Raw genomic sequence first — 12680 nt, 5'->3', positions numbered from 1 at the left:
TGAGCAGGGGTGGTGTTCCCCTCAGGGTTCTGGGGGGGCGGGGATGTGACAGTGGGATCTATGGGGGGCGTGTCAGCAGAATGCAGGTGAGTGACGTTGGTGGGGGCGGAAGTGGTGGCAGACACGGCAGTAGGGGTGGCAGAAGTCATTGAGTGTGTGAGATCAGCGATGATGTGAGAGGCAGAAGTGATGTCACATGTGATGCATGAGGAATTGTGAGGGGCGGAAGTGGCTGTGGGAGTGGCCATGCTGGGGGCGGAAGTGACATCATCAATCAGCATGGGGGTGGCAGCTGCACCAGCCGCATGGTTAATGGCATCCGAGCAGTTCCAAAGGCCGGGGGAATCTTCTGGAATGTTTGAGGAGCGCTGGTTATGGAGGTAGGTAGATAAAAGTTTGTTGTGCTTACAGTTTTTGATGTTTGAGATGGAGTTGAAATACTGTTTGTTGAAAGTATGAATTCTCCTGAGGATGTAGTACAGAGTGGGTCCTTTGCAATTCTGAGAGAGTGTGGCTCTCAGCTGAGGCAGGGCTTACTGTAGAGAGGTTAGGTGCCGGCGCATTGCTGCAAGCGTGGAGTGGAGGATCTTGAAGGAGAACTGTTGCTGGTGTTTTTGAATCTGTATTGACTTTTTCCAAATTTCTGCTACACAATTTACATTCCCTACTAAGCGCATTATAAGAGACATAAAAGGATCTAATTTCTACCAATTGTTATAAAATTTGTAATTTCATTTCCAATATTCAATTTTACTGTTATTAATGGTTTTATGATACTTTGACGAAGCTGACAAATTGGGGAGCAGCTTCTCTCTCTTTCTTGACTTTGGAAGAGCAAACAAACACAGGCTCTTTGTCTTGTAGCTCCAGTTAGAACTTCTACTATTTACATTCTGTAAGTTGGTTTTAAAGAGAAGTTTGACTGGATGATTGAATCTTAATTCTTACTGTCTCTGTCCTATATACATCTCATAATATTGCTCCTGACTTAATAAGCTGAAACTTTATTGCTGGAACAGCAGAGCAGGTCAGGCAGCATCTAGGGAACAGAAGATTCGACGTAAGACAGCATCTATTTGAATTCCATTGATGTGTGAAATGCAATCACTTGCACGGCTTTACCAAGTCATTAATATAAACTTATTTGGATTCTAAAGGTACAACAGGACATGGCCTCATCCCCACCCTTATGTTATAATTTGTCTCTGTCATTCTCCCCTTAATTTTTAGATGCATGTATTTGCTCAAATTGCCTACATCGATACTTAGGCTGTTTGCTAAACTGTGAAGCTGCAATAGTTTATTTTCAAGAAGTCACACTGACCATGTTTTACAACCTCTTTACATCCATCTACCTTGCTAACTGTCTCTGGTGCTCTCTTAGAGATAATCTGCTTCACCATTTGTCACTTCATCTTCCTACTAATGAAGTGGACCTGTCTTTACGGTCTAAGGTTGACTGCTCATAGGAATTAGCTTGTAGGTTGCATTTTTCATTTACAATTACCTAAAAAATTCAGAATACCAGGAGATCAGACTTTTCCTTCTACAATTTTATGAAATAACAAATTTGGGATTGTGGTTAGTGTCCAGGTGTCACTTATTTGGGTTTTTTAAGGATATTCCTGACCACAAATGCTTCTGTGTTTAGAGCAGTTGTGCCAACAGAAATCTAATTAAATTCTCCTGTCTTTTCCCACCACGACCCTATTATTATTGCCTTGAGATCTTTCATTATCTTATCTGGTGACTTTATATAGAGGCCACAATTCTGGTTGTGTTAGTCTGCTAAAGGCAGCTACCAATCTTGTTTTGGCCATCTTGTGTCAGCTATTGGCAGCCATTTTATGTCATCTTTAGACGTAGGCAGCTGCAACATAAGCTGTCTTTCCCCTAGAGCCTTTCTTTCTTATTGGAATAATCTTTGATTGTTCTGAAACTCCTTACATGTCTTCCACCGTAGTCAGACTGACCAACTCCTTAACCTAATTTTGTGATTCACTTTATCTAGCTTTATCTTCATCCTCTCAGAAATGCCTCACTTATTTAATGTAAAACACTAGTATTTGGCCCACTTTTCTCCCATTCAATCTGAATGAAGGGATGTTTAAATGGTAACTGTCTCCTAAGTTTCTCCAGTTCATTTTCAGTCTGAAAGGAACAGAGCTATTTCTTAGTAAGCACACCTGCTTAAAAGTCAAATTCTGATATGCAGCACTCATGATCCTCCAGGAATACCAAATGATAGAATTCCCTGATGGATTTTGACTCTCAATTATAAGGGTTTAATTCCAACTCCCCAATACAGGTTGGTTAAGATCATACCAGAGATTAAAATGCATGAAATCTGAAACAGAAAGTGAGCTAATTTCAAACCCCTCCACTTCTGGTTTAGGGATGGGACAAGGGCAAGTTATCTGATCCACCGGTGGGAAGCCAGTTGGTCATTTAAATGTTATGACAACAGTACCTGCCTTCACTTCATTCTGAACGCATTTTGCCGACATACCAGACCATGAGAGGTGAGAAAGGCAAAATCCACAAAGTATGTATTTCTGCAAACTTCTTGTGGCTCTCAAGGAAATGGAGTGCATCTTCTAGTCACAAAAATCTATCCAACATATAACTGCGCCCAGGATTTCTACCTGCTTACTCCCTACTACTTATCTCTCCAAAACCTGCTACTATCATCCTTCCACTTAACCACCATCTACTTTCCAAAAGATTAGATTCTGCTCCCTGCCCTTGTCCACCAGCAGACCTCCATGACTCAGAGTTGCCCCACATTTCAGTTTTACACCAGGTTTCAGATTCACAGCTTTGTCCCCACCCTGTAATCATTAATCTCCCTTACTCTCCCATGACATCTAAATGCTCTCCGAAACTGCCAATCAAATGACTTGTTTATGCATATTCTGTTTAGAAAATGGGACTTTGTGCTTTAATTCTACAGGATACTTAGAAAACAAAGTTTATGGGGTCTCCTGGACTCAGAACAGCCCCCATTTCACTGACAAAAAAAAATGGTCTGTAGACATAATCCGGGCAAAGGGGTCTGATAGCAAGTCACTTTAGCCCATCAGACTTCGTTTTATATTTTTGACTTCAGGGAGTTTGAATTTCAGATCCTCTAAAGTCAACTCCTAATTGGAAATACTGATGAATCCAAATACTTGATGAAGTACTGTCAAAGTAGTGAAAAATCGAAAGCTGATGGGGTGGAATTATGCTGCATAATGTCAGGGTGAGGGTGTTTGGTGCTGTCAATGTCAACAGGTTAACACCTCCAAATCAATACGAATATAGTGGAATTAATTAATTTTATAAGAACATTTTATGCCCCAATATTGAGAAGAGTCAGCTTTATTTCAGTGGTAGCACTGTTTCCTCTGACTAAGAAGATTGTGGATTCAACCACCCCAGTTGATCCTCAGGAAATATTGGACCATTAAGAGGTTCTACCTTTCCTAAAAGATTTAAAATCAAGGTTCTATTTCCCCATTTCACCTACAGGTCATTCTGCTTTTATGCGCATTTTGTTAACACAAATTCGCTGTAACGCGATTGACGAATTGGGGGCACTATTTCTGAAGGGCAAACCTTTAAAACTTGTGTTGGCTGTAACGTAAATGCATCGCCAACACTTACAGAGCAGTTTCTAAAGAGTGATGTTCTTATAACACAGGGTTGCAAAAGAACGCAACCAGCACGTTATAGAAGATGTCAAAGCAAAAGATCTAATTATACTATTTGAACAAAAGAAGTATTTCTCTAGTCTGCTCGATGTTTATCTCTTACCCAAAAGCTAAAGTAGACTATCTGGGCTTCTACTATATTGCTGTTACAGGAGCTAACTGTATGCAAATTGGTGTCATATTTTCCTCATTAGAGTCATGACTACGATTCAAAAATTACTTGCTGGATTAAAGCACTTTAACACAAATTGAGTAAGTGAAAGCTACTATGTAAATGTACAAGTTATTTCTTGTTTTTTGTTCAAATTTTGCTCCAATTCTCCATGCCAAACACAGATTGTCTTCAACTGAATTATTTTTCTTAAGGTGACTTTGTTGATAATGAATAAACTTCTTCTTTTAACAGTTACACCCCAGAGACTAGCCCGTATTCTGACCTGAAAGAAAACTACTGTAGAAATCCTGACAACGATAGCACAGGGCCCTGGTGCTACACTCAAGATGTGAAAAAACGCTGGGAATACTGTCAGATAAAAAATTGCAAAGGTATTGTCATGTGGAGCATAATAGTTGAATTAATATCTGAATGTTCAGCCATGACAAAAGGAACAACAGATAGCAAACTGGCTTCACAACAGAAGACAAAGAATAGGGTTGAGGATGCTCAGATTAGTGGGAGGCTGGAACCAATATTCTACATGCATTAGTTGTCCATTCAAAAAATGAAGAAACACTTCTAAATTTGCAGCTGACAGCGAGTTGCAAATGGTAAAGTCTAATTAAGAATTTTAAAAATTTATTCATTTGTGAGATGTGGCCATTGATGACTGGCCAACATTTATTGCCTGCCCTTAGTTGCCCCTTGAGAAAGTGGTGGTGAGCTTACCTTCTTTTTTTTTTTTTTTTCCATCTGCTATGGGTTGACCGCTTACCTTCTTGAACCCACTGCAGTCCATCTGCTATGGGTTGACCCACAATGCCAATAGGGAGGGAATTCCAGGATTTTTATCTCAGAAGTGGGACTGTAGAGTCAAGTGTTTTCCTGATGTTGGAATCTTGTTTCCACCTGGGCATCGCCTGCCCATGCTGTTTTCACAATGCTAGAAAGAATCACCATGTCCACTGCCATTGACTGCTTTCATCATGTTACTGATGATTGAGAGTGGACTGATGGGGTAGTAAGTGGGCAGTTGGATTTGTCCTGCTTTTTACGTGCAGAGTATATCATTGGAAAGTTTTCACATTTTTGTGTGGATAGCAGTATTGTAATTGTACTGGAACAACTTAGTAGGGGCCAGGTGTATCCAGCACTTTTAGTTCCTCTCCTCAATCCCAAGCTCCTCCATATACCTTTGACCCTCCATAACCACTTATTACCCCATTGGCTTCACATTTCCCTCTTGTATAATCCAAATACTCTATGTTTACTCTCCTAATATTTACCTTGGACAGAATCAGTGACCCTATAATATTACTGGGAAATCTGTTAGATACTCATGAAACTGTCAACATAAAGAAGTCTTAACATAGTTATGAATAAAGATAGGACAGGGCCATGGGTTAAGGTGCTAAACTGGAGAAGGGTCAATTGTGGGGCCGATAGACAGGATCGATTTGGTAAATCTGTTTGAAGAAAAAGGAACGACTGGCAAATGTGAGGCTTTTAAAAGTTTGATATCAAGAGCCTAGGGACAGTATGTCAAGGGCTGACAAGCGCTATTGAGGCTCTGGTTAGGAAAAAGAAGAAGGCATACATTGGGTTTAAGCTATTGGCTCAAATGAATCCCTAGATGACTATAAAATGTGTATGAGGAAAATCACGAGCAAAAAGAGGGTAGAGATGGATCTGGCAGATAAGGTTAAAGATAAGCCCAAGAGATTCTATAGTTTTATTAAGAGTAAAAAGGGAGAGAATAGGTCTCTTTAAAGATCAACTTGGCCGTCTAATGAGGGAGATTTTGAATGAATATTTCTCCTCAGTGTTTACTGAAGAGAGAGTCATGGATGCTAAGGAAATAAGGGAAACAAGTGCGGATGATTTGGACCACATACATATTACCAGAGAGGAGGTGTTTGCAGCCTTAAAGCACATAAGGTGGATGAATCACCCAGGCCTGATCAAGTCCATCCTCATATGTTGTGGAAAAGTAGGAAAGAAATGGCAGAGGCCCTGCAGAGATTTCTGCTTCACCTTTAGCCACTAGTGAAGTTCTCGAATACTGGAAGATGGCTAATGTTGTTCCATTATTTAAGAAATGTAGCAAAGACAAGCAGGGAACTACAGGGCAGTGAGCCTAACATCAATGGTAGGCAAGTTGTTGGAGAGGATACTGAGGAACAGGATCAACTAACATTTGGATAGTCAAGGTCTGATTAGGGATAGTCAGCATGGATTTATGTGTGGGAAGTCATGTCTGACAAATCGTTCAGAGTTTTTCAAAGAGGTAATCAAGAGGATAGATGAGGGTAGGGCAGTGGATGCTGTTTATATGGACTTTAGTACGGCATTTGATAAGGTCTTGCACAGCAGGCTAGTCATAACGGTTAGGTCGCATGGGACTCATGGAGAGCTAGCTAATTGGATTCAAAATTAGCTTGATGTTAGGAAGGAGAAGGTGATGGTTGAAGGCTTTTTCTTGGACTGGAGGCCTGGGACTAGTGGTGAGCCACAGGGGTCGGTGCTGTGACCTTTGTTATTCATTATTTACATAAATGATCTGGATATGAATGTACAAGGCGTGATTAGGAAGTTTGCAGAAGATACAAAATTAGAAGGTACCATTGATAGCGAAGGAGGTTATCAAAAATTACGAAGGACCTTGATCAGATGGGGAAGTGGGCTGAGGATTGGAAAATGCAATTCAATACAGACAAGTGTAAGGTGTTGCACTTTGGAAAGTCAAACTAAGGTAGGACTCCTACACTGAACGGTAATATCCTGAGGAGTGTTGTGGAACAGAGGGACCTAGGAGTACAAATGCATAGTTCTTTGAAAGCGGTATCACAGGTAGACAGGATGGTGAAAAAGGCATTTAGCATGCTGGCCTTCATCGGTCGAGACATTGGGTAGAGGAGTTGGGATGCTATGTTACAGTTGTATAAGTCGTTGGTGAGGCTGCACTTGGAGTATTGTGCATAGTTTTGGTCACCCTGTTATGGGAAAGACATGGTTAAACTAGAAAGAGTGTAAAGAAGATTTACAAGGATGTTGCCAGGACTGGTAGGCCTGAGTTATAGGGAAAAGTTGGCCAGGATAAGACTTTATTCCTTGGAATGTAGGTGAATGAGGGGAGACCTTATTGAGGTGTATTAACTTATAAGGGGCATAGATAGGATGAATGCATATTCCCAGGGATGGGGAATTAAAAATTAGAAAGCATAGGTATAAGGTGAGAGGGGAAAGATTTAAGAAGGATCTGAGGGGCAACTTCTTCATGCAGGGAGTGGTGCGTATAAGGAATGGGCTGCCAAAGAAAATGGTTGAGGCAAGTGCAATAGCAACATTTTAAAAAACATTCGGATGGGTACATGGATAGGAAGGGTTTGGAGGGATATGGACCAAATGCAGGCAATTGGAACTAGCTGCGTAGGCATCATGGTCAGCATGGACCAGTTTGGACTGAAAAGCCTATTTCCATGTTGTATTACTCTATGATTCTATGACTCTAAAAAGCCATTCAAAATCCTCTTCAAAACTATTGATCCTATTAAATCTGTCAATTAAATAAACATCAGTTCAAATTCCATTTAATAAAACCTAATCTTCTTAGCTACTCAGAAAATTATCAATATAAAACCAACCATTCAACAAATGTCTTCAATAGGGCTCAATTCAAATAATCACTCATAAAACTGTAACTCAAAGCAAAACTCACCATTCCTTTGACAGACATTTCAACATTCTAAGCTGGGCTGAATCATTTAATGAGGGTATGGAACCTAGCCAAGTTTATATAATGGGGTATCATTACACAACCTGGTCAACAAAGCCTCCAGACCAAACACATTAAGCCGTTTTGAAGTAATAGAGCAGATGATTACTTGTACCCAGTTATGCCTGTCTCTTTGTAGGCGGGATGACACATTCTTTATTCCAGTCCTACTCAGGGCCCCCACCCACAACACTTTCTCCAGTACATCAGTGATATCAGTTGTGCTGCCCCCCCCCCCCCATTCAAAATTGGAAAAACTAATCAATTTTGCTTCCAATTTCCACTTTGCCCTTGCCTTTATCAGGTCTATCTCTGACTTGTTAATCCCTTTCTTGACATCTCTGTTTCCATTTCTGAGGAAGGGCTGGCTACCGATATCCATTACAAACCCACTGACTGCCACAGTTACCTCAAATATACAACCTTGTGCTTTGCTTCCTGTAAGGACTCCATCCCATTCTCCAAGTTTCTCTGTCTCATTTGCATCTGTTGTGATGCCACCTTCCATAGGGGGGGGCCTTAGAAATGTCTACCTTACTCCTCAAATGATGATTACAACAACTGTGGTTGATACGGTTTTTAGTTGTGTTTGACCCATCTCCCATACTTCTGTCCTCACCCTTTCCCTTCCCTTGCACAACAATGATAGGGTCTCCATTTATCACACAGCAGCCTCCGCATCCAAAGAATCAGAAGCTCCTATTTCGGTGAACTCCAGCCATGACCAGACTCACATTCCCCTCCCTCCATTGTCCGATTTCCACAAGGATTATTCCCTTTCAGACACCCTGGTCTACTCCTCCTCCACTCCCAACACCTCCCCACACTCCCGTGGCCCCTTCCTTTGCTTATGTAAAAGGTATAACATCTGCCCATTTACCTCCTCCTTCCTTATTATCTAAGACCCCAGACATACCTCCCAGGTGAAACAGCCTAGTGTATTCGCTGTTCACTATGTGGTCTCATCGACATTGGGGAAATGAAACACAGATTGGCGACGCTTTGCAGAATAGCCTCTGACCCCAAGTTTTCAGTTGCCGATCACTTCAACACATCACCATGTCCCCATGACAACATTTCTACAGCAGGCCTGCTGCAGTGTTTCAGTGATCCCCAGTGCAAGCTTGAAGAATAACAACATCTCATTTTTGGCTTGGGGACCTTGCAGCCTCTAGAGGTCAACATTGGGTTCAGTAACTTCAGAGCCATATTTTGTCCTTCCATGTTTTTTAACCACCCCACACCTGGTCCTGTCATGACATGGGTTGCTTTCAGTACAGCCAACCCATTCTCTCCAAGACTCAGCTCTCATTATAACTTATGCAGCTTCTCCTCAGTCCTGGTCTACTATTAATCATCTCCTCATTTGTCTACTCCTTTCATATCTCTCTCTTTGGGCTCCATCGCCACCTATCTGCTCACTTCTACTCCAACACACCTTGTCAACTTTGTCTTCAGCCCCACAGATGCTACCAAACCTGCTGAGTTTCACCAACAACTTCTGTTTTTTTTGTGTGCTCACCTGTACTGTTGCTTCAAAATGCTGAACAAAGAACTGAATTGTCACTCAAAGAAAAAATCAAATCATTGCAGAAGATTGACACATTAGAATTATAATCGCAAAACTCTTAAATGTAGAAGAGTACATTTTCCACTGGATAAAGTTCTTTAATGTATCCAAACACTTTCTATATAGTGGTTTATTTAAAGCTTTATTAAACTTATCTTTCTAAGCAAATTTCTATAACGTATTAATGATTGAAAACATAGTTAACCTATCATGCATCATTACATAATGACAAGTGGAATTGTCATTACCTTTTGAACTTGACTGTCTTAACTGACTCCAGACAACTCCTCTGAGATACCATGAACCATGTCTCCTGTCAAATGGGCCAAATTCCATGGCAACAGCAGATGCATGTGGCAATGGGGAAGGCAAGGATACGAAACTGACACCTTATCCAAGGGTTATAAGAATCCCACATGACTGGAATAGAGGTGGAAATATATAGGAATCAGGTTCCTCCCTATGTTTTAATTCTGTCCGCCTTACTTCTAAGATGCAAGGATGCATGACTATATACGATTCTATTTAATGATATTGATCCCATGTTCCTACTCAGGAATGGTGCTGGCAGGGAGGCAAGTCAGAGGCTGGTCTCCTACACTGTAGCACTTCCTCTGACAGGTGGAAGCAGGGAAGTAACCTGATCACATTTTTCACCAGGATGCTCAATATTGAGAGGAATATTTCTGATCAATTTGAATTGATGAAGTGCAACACTCCTAAATACTAACTTGCAACAATGTGGAATAGATTTAAACTACAATGACAGCGTGCCATTTCCATGAGTGACGCTTGACAGTCCTTGACACCAGCAAGTCAGAACTGGATTTTTTAAATGGACGTTACCTCATGAAAAATCAGTTGTAAACCTTCTGTCATCCATTTGTATGTGTCAACATGCATGGCTCTGCCACTTGATCTTGATATGTCTATAAAATAGTGACTTCTGTTTATAGTTATGGTTAAATTTAAGTTTAGGGTTAGTTAAACAAAACAAGAGGACAACATTTTAAAATTAGAATTTGGCCAATTTGGGATAATGTCAAGTTACACAATAGGGTGGCGGACATTTGGAATTTTCGTTTGCCAACAAGCTGTGGATCCTGGGTTAATTGAGATATTCAAAACTGAGATTAACATATTGTGTTAGGTGTCTGATGTGGGGCTCACTGAGGCTAAAGGGCCCACATTTTCCTATGTTTCTACAAGACTATATCCCTTTAAGCATCTCTATTGATTCATACCTTTGTTTCAGTGAAAATCAGTCAACTCTATAATACAATCAGAAAGGCACTATGTTATGTAGTTGAAAGGTTACTAAGAACTTTGGACAGATCTCTCCCAAGGTAGAATTTGGAGATTTTGTTTACTAGTAATGGCATTTCATTATTAAACAAATAAATGGTTCTCAATATTTTGCTGCACACTTGTATAACGCTGCTCCTTGGCTGCAGAATAGTAGTGTCATCTGCTAATTGACATTTTGATTACAGAGGAGTGCATGTTCTGCAGTGGTGAGAATTATCGTGGCAAAATTTCCCAAACAGAGGATGGTGTCACATGTCAGCGCTGGGATTTACAAACACCTCACCGTCATGAATACACCCCAACCACGTAAGTAAGACAATGAGGCATAATCCAAAATCTGTACTTTACTCTCTTGATTTTGATTACTCAGTATCGTCACTTGGAGTAAAGCTCCTGACCTCACTCTGAACAAAACACATAGATATTTGCTAAATATGAAGTCTGGACCTTAATAATTAATTAAACTTTAATAATTTGTGTTATGTTCCAATACAGGCTGCTAATATTTAAAGGGAAACTTATTTTTAATTAATGGAGCCATGACATGAGATTCCACATTTTGAAATAAAAATCAAACTTGTAGTATATAAAAGTCCTAATCAAATCAAGGACAATAAGTGATGCTTTAAAATTTATTCTACTACCTATTTTCCATTTTACAAGATCTTTAAGGTTTTGTTCACTTTCCCTAGACTAACACAAAAAATGTGTCACCATTCTGCATAAATCACTGATCTCTTCAATTTTCTAGATATTCGAGAAAGTGCAAGTTTTCATGGGGCTTCTTCTAACAGCTGTTAACTAAGTGGTCCGACATTTTTTCTTAATAAATCACTAGATACCATAGCTGCAGCGTGGGAAATCCCATGATCCTGCACACTGGCTTAAAATATTAGCAAACAATCTTGACTTTCAATAATCAGCTACTATGGTTCCAAACAGCACTCGAGCTGAATACTTTTAGAATCCCATCTGTGATAAGATGAACTGGATTACTGAGAGGCTTACTATAGATTTCTCCCTCTAGCTTCCAGTTCAACAAATCTTACAGTCATTGTTCTCCTTTCCAACTTTGTCTCTTAAGAAATATCAATAGATCTTCCATCTCCTGCACTTACACCAGTGGATCTAGCTTTATATCCTAACTTTCAAGGACATGGTGTCACTTGATAAACTAGTTAGCAGGGTTACATCACATGGAATCCAGGGGGAGCTAACCAGTTGGATACAAAATTGGCTTGCAGGTAGGAGACATGGGGTGGTGGTAAAGGGTTGTTTTTCAGACTGGAGGCCTGTGACCAGCAGTGTGCCGCAAGGATCGGTGCTGAGTCCACAGCTTTTTGTCAATTATATAAATTATTTGGATGTGAATGTAGAAGGTATAGTTTGTAAGTCACCAAAGTTGATTACTTGGAGGAGAGTGAAGAAAGATATCTCAGAGTACAACGACATTTTGATCAAATGGGCCAATGGGCAGAGGAGTGGCAGATGGAGTTTAATTTAGATAAATGTAAGATGTTACATTTTGGTAAGGCAAATCAGGACAGGATTTATACAGTTAATGGTAAGGCCCTAAGGACTGTGTCCGAACAAAGACCTAGAGATGCAGGTATACAGTTCATTGAAAGTGGAGGTGCAGGTAGACAGGGTGGTGAAGAAAGCATTTGGCATGCTTGCCTTCATTGATCACTGCATAGGAGTTGGGATGTCATGCTGTGGCTGTACAGGACACTGATTGGGCCGCTTTTGGAATTTGCATTTAATTGCAATCTCCCTGCTATAGGAAAGATGTTGTTAAACTTGAAAGGATTCAGAAAAGATTTACAAGGATGTTGCCAGGATTTGAGCTATATGGAGAGGCCGAATAGGCTAGAGCTTGTATACCTGGAGCATCAGATGCTGAGGGATAGAGTGAACAGTCAAGGTTTTTTATTTCCCCAGGGTGAGGGAGTCCAAAACTAGAAGACATAGATGTAAGGTGAGATGGGAAAGTTTTAAAAAGGACCGGAGGAGCAACCTTTTCATGCAGAGGGTCATGATTGTATGGAACAAGCTGCTAAAGGAAGGAGGCATTGCGTCAATTAAAAGGCATTTGGATGGGTACATGAATAGCTGAAAATGTGTTGCTGGAAAAGCGCAGCAGGTCAGGCAGCATCCAAGGAACAGGAGAATCGA

The 12680-nt window shown here is 40.5% G+C and overlaps 1 protein-coding gene across 3 annotated transcripts in view; it reads left to right on the top strand.

The window, feature by feature from the left end:
* LOC122552973 (plasminogen-like) overlaps nucleotides 1-12680 on the top strand; it is a 119312-nt gene that overhangs the window by 36216 nt on the left and 70416 nt on the right. The window contains exons 1-3 of one of the 3 annotated variants that reach the window (XM_043696297.1): nucleotides 254-380; nucleotides 4102-4241; nucleotides 10691-10811. In XM_043696297.1, coding sequence (XP_043552232.1) covers nucleotides 280-380; nucleotides 4102-4241; nucleotides 10691-10811 — 362 coding nt within the window. In that variant the 5' untranslated portion in view covers nucleotides 254-279. Of the gene's footprint in view, nucleotides 1-253; nucleotides 381-2422; nucleotides 2523-4101; nucleotides 4242-10690; nucleotides 10812-12680 lie in introns of those variants that run through there. The other 2 variants (XM_043696298.1, XM_043696296.1) reach the window with 2 other exon arrangements.

Source organism: Chiloscyllium plagiosum, chromosome 9 (assembly GCF_004010195.1).
Source record: "Chiloscyllium plagiosum isolate BGI_BamShark_2017 chromosome 9, ASM401019v2, whole genome shotgun sequence".
NCBI lineage: Eukaryota > Metazoa > Chordata > Chondrichthyes > Orectolobiformes > Hemiscylliidae > Chiloscyllium > Chiloscyllium plagiosum.
This window is presented reverse-complemented; position numbering and strand designations above follow the sequence as displayed.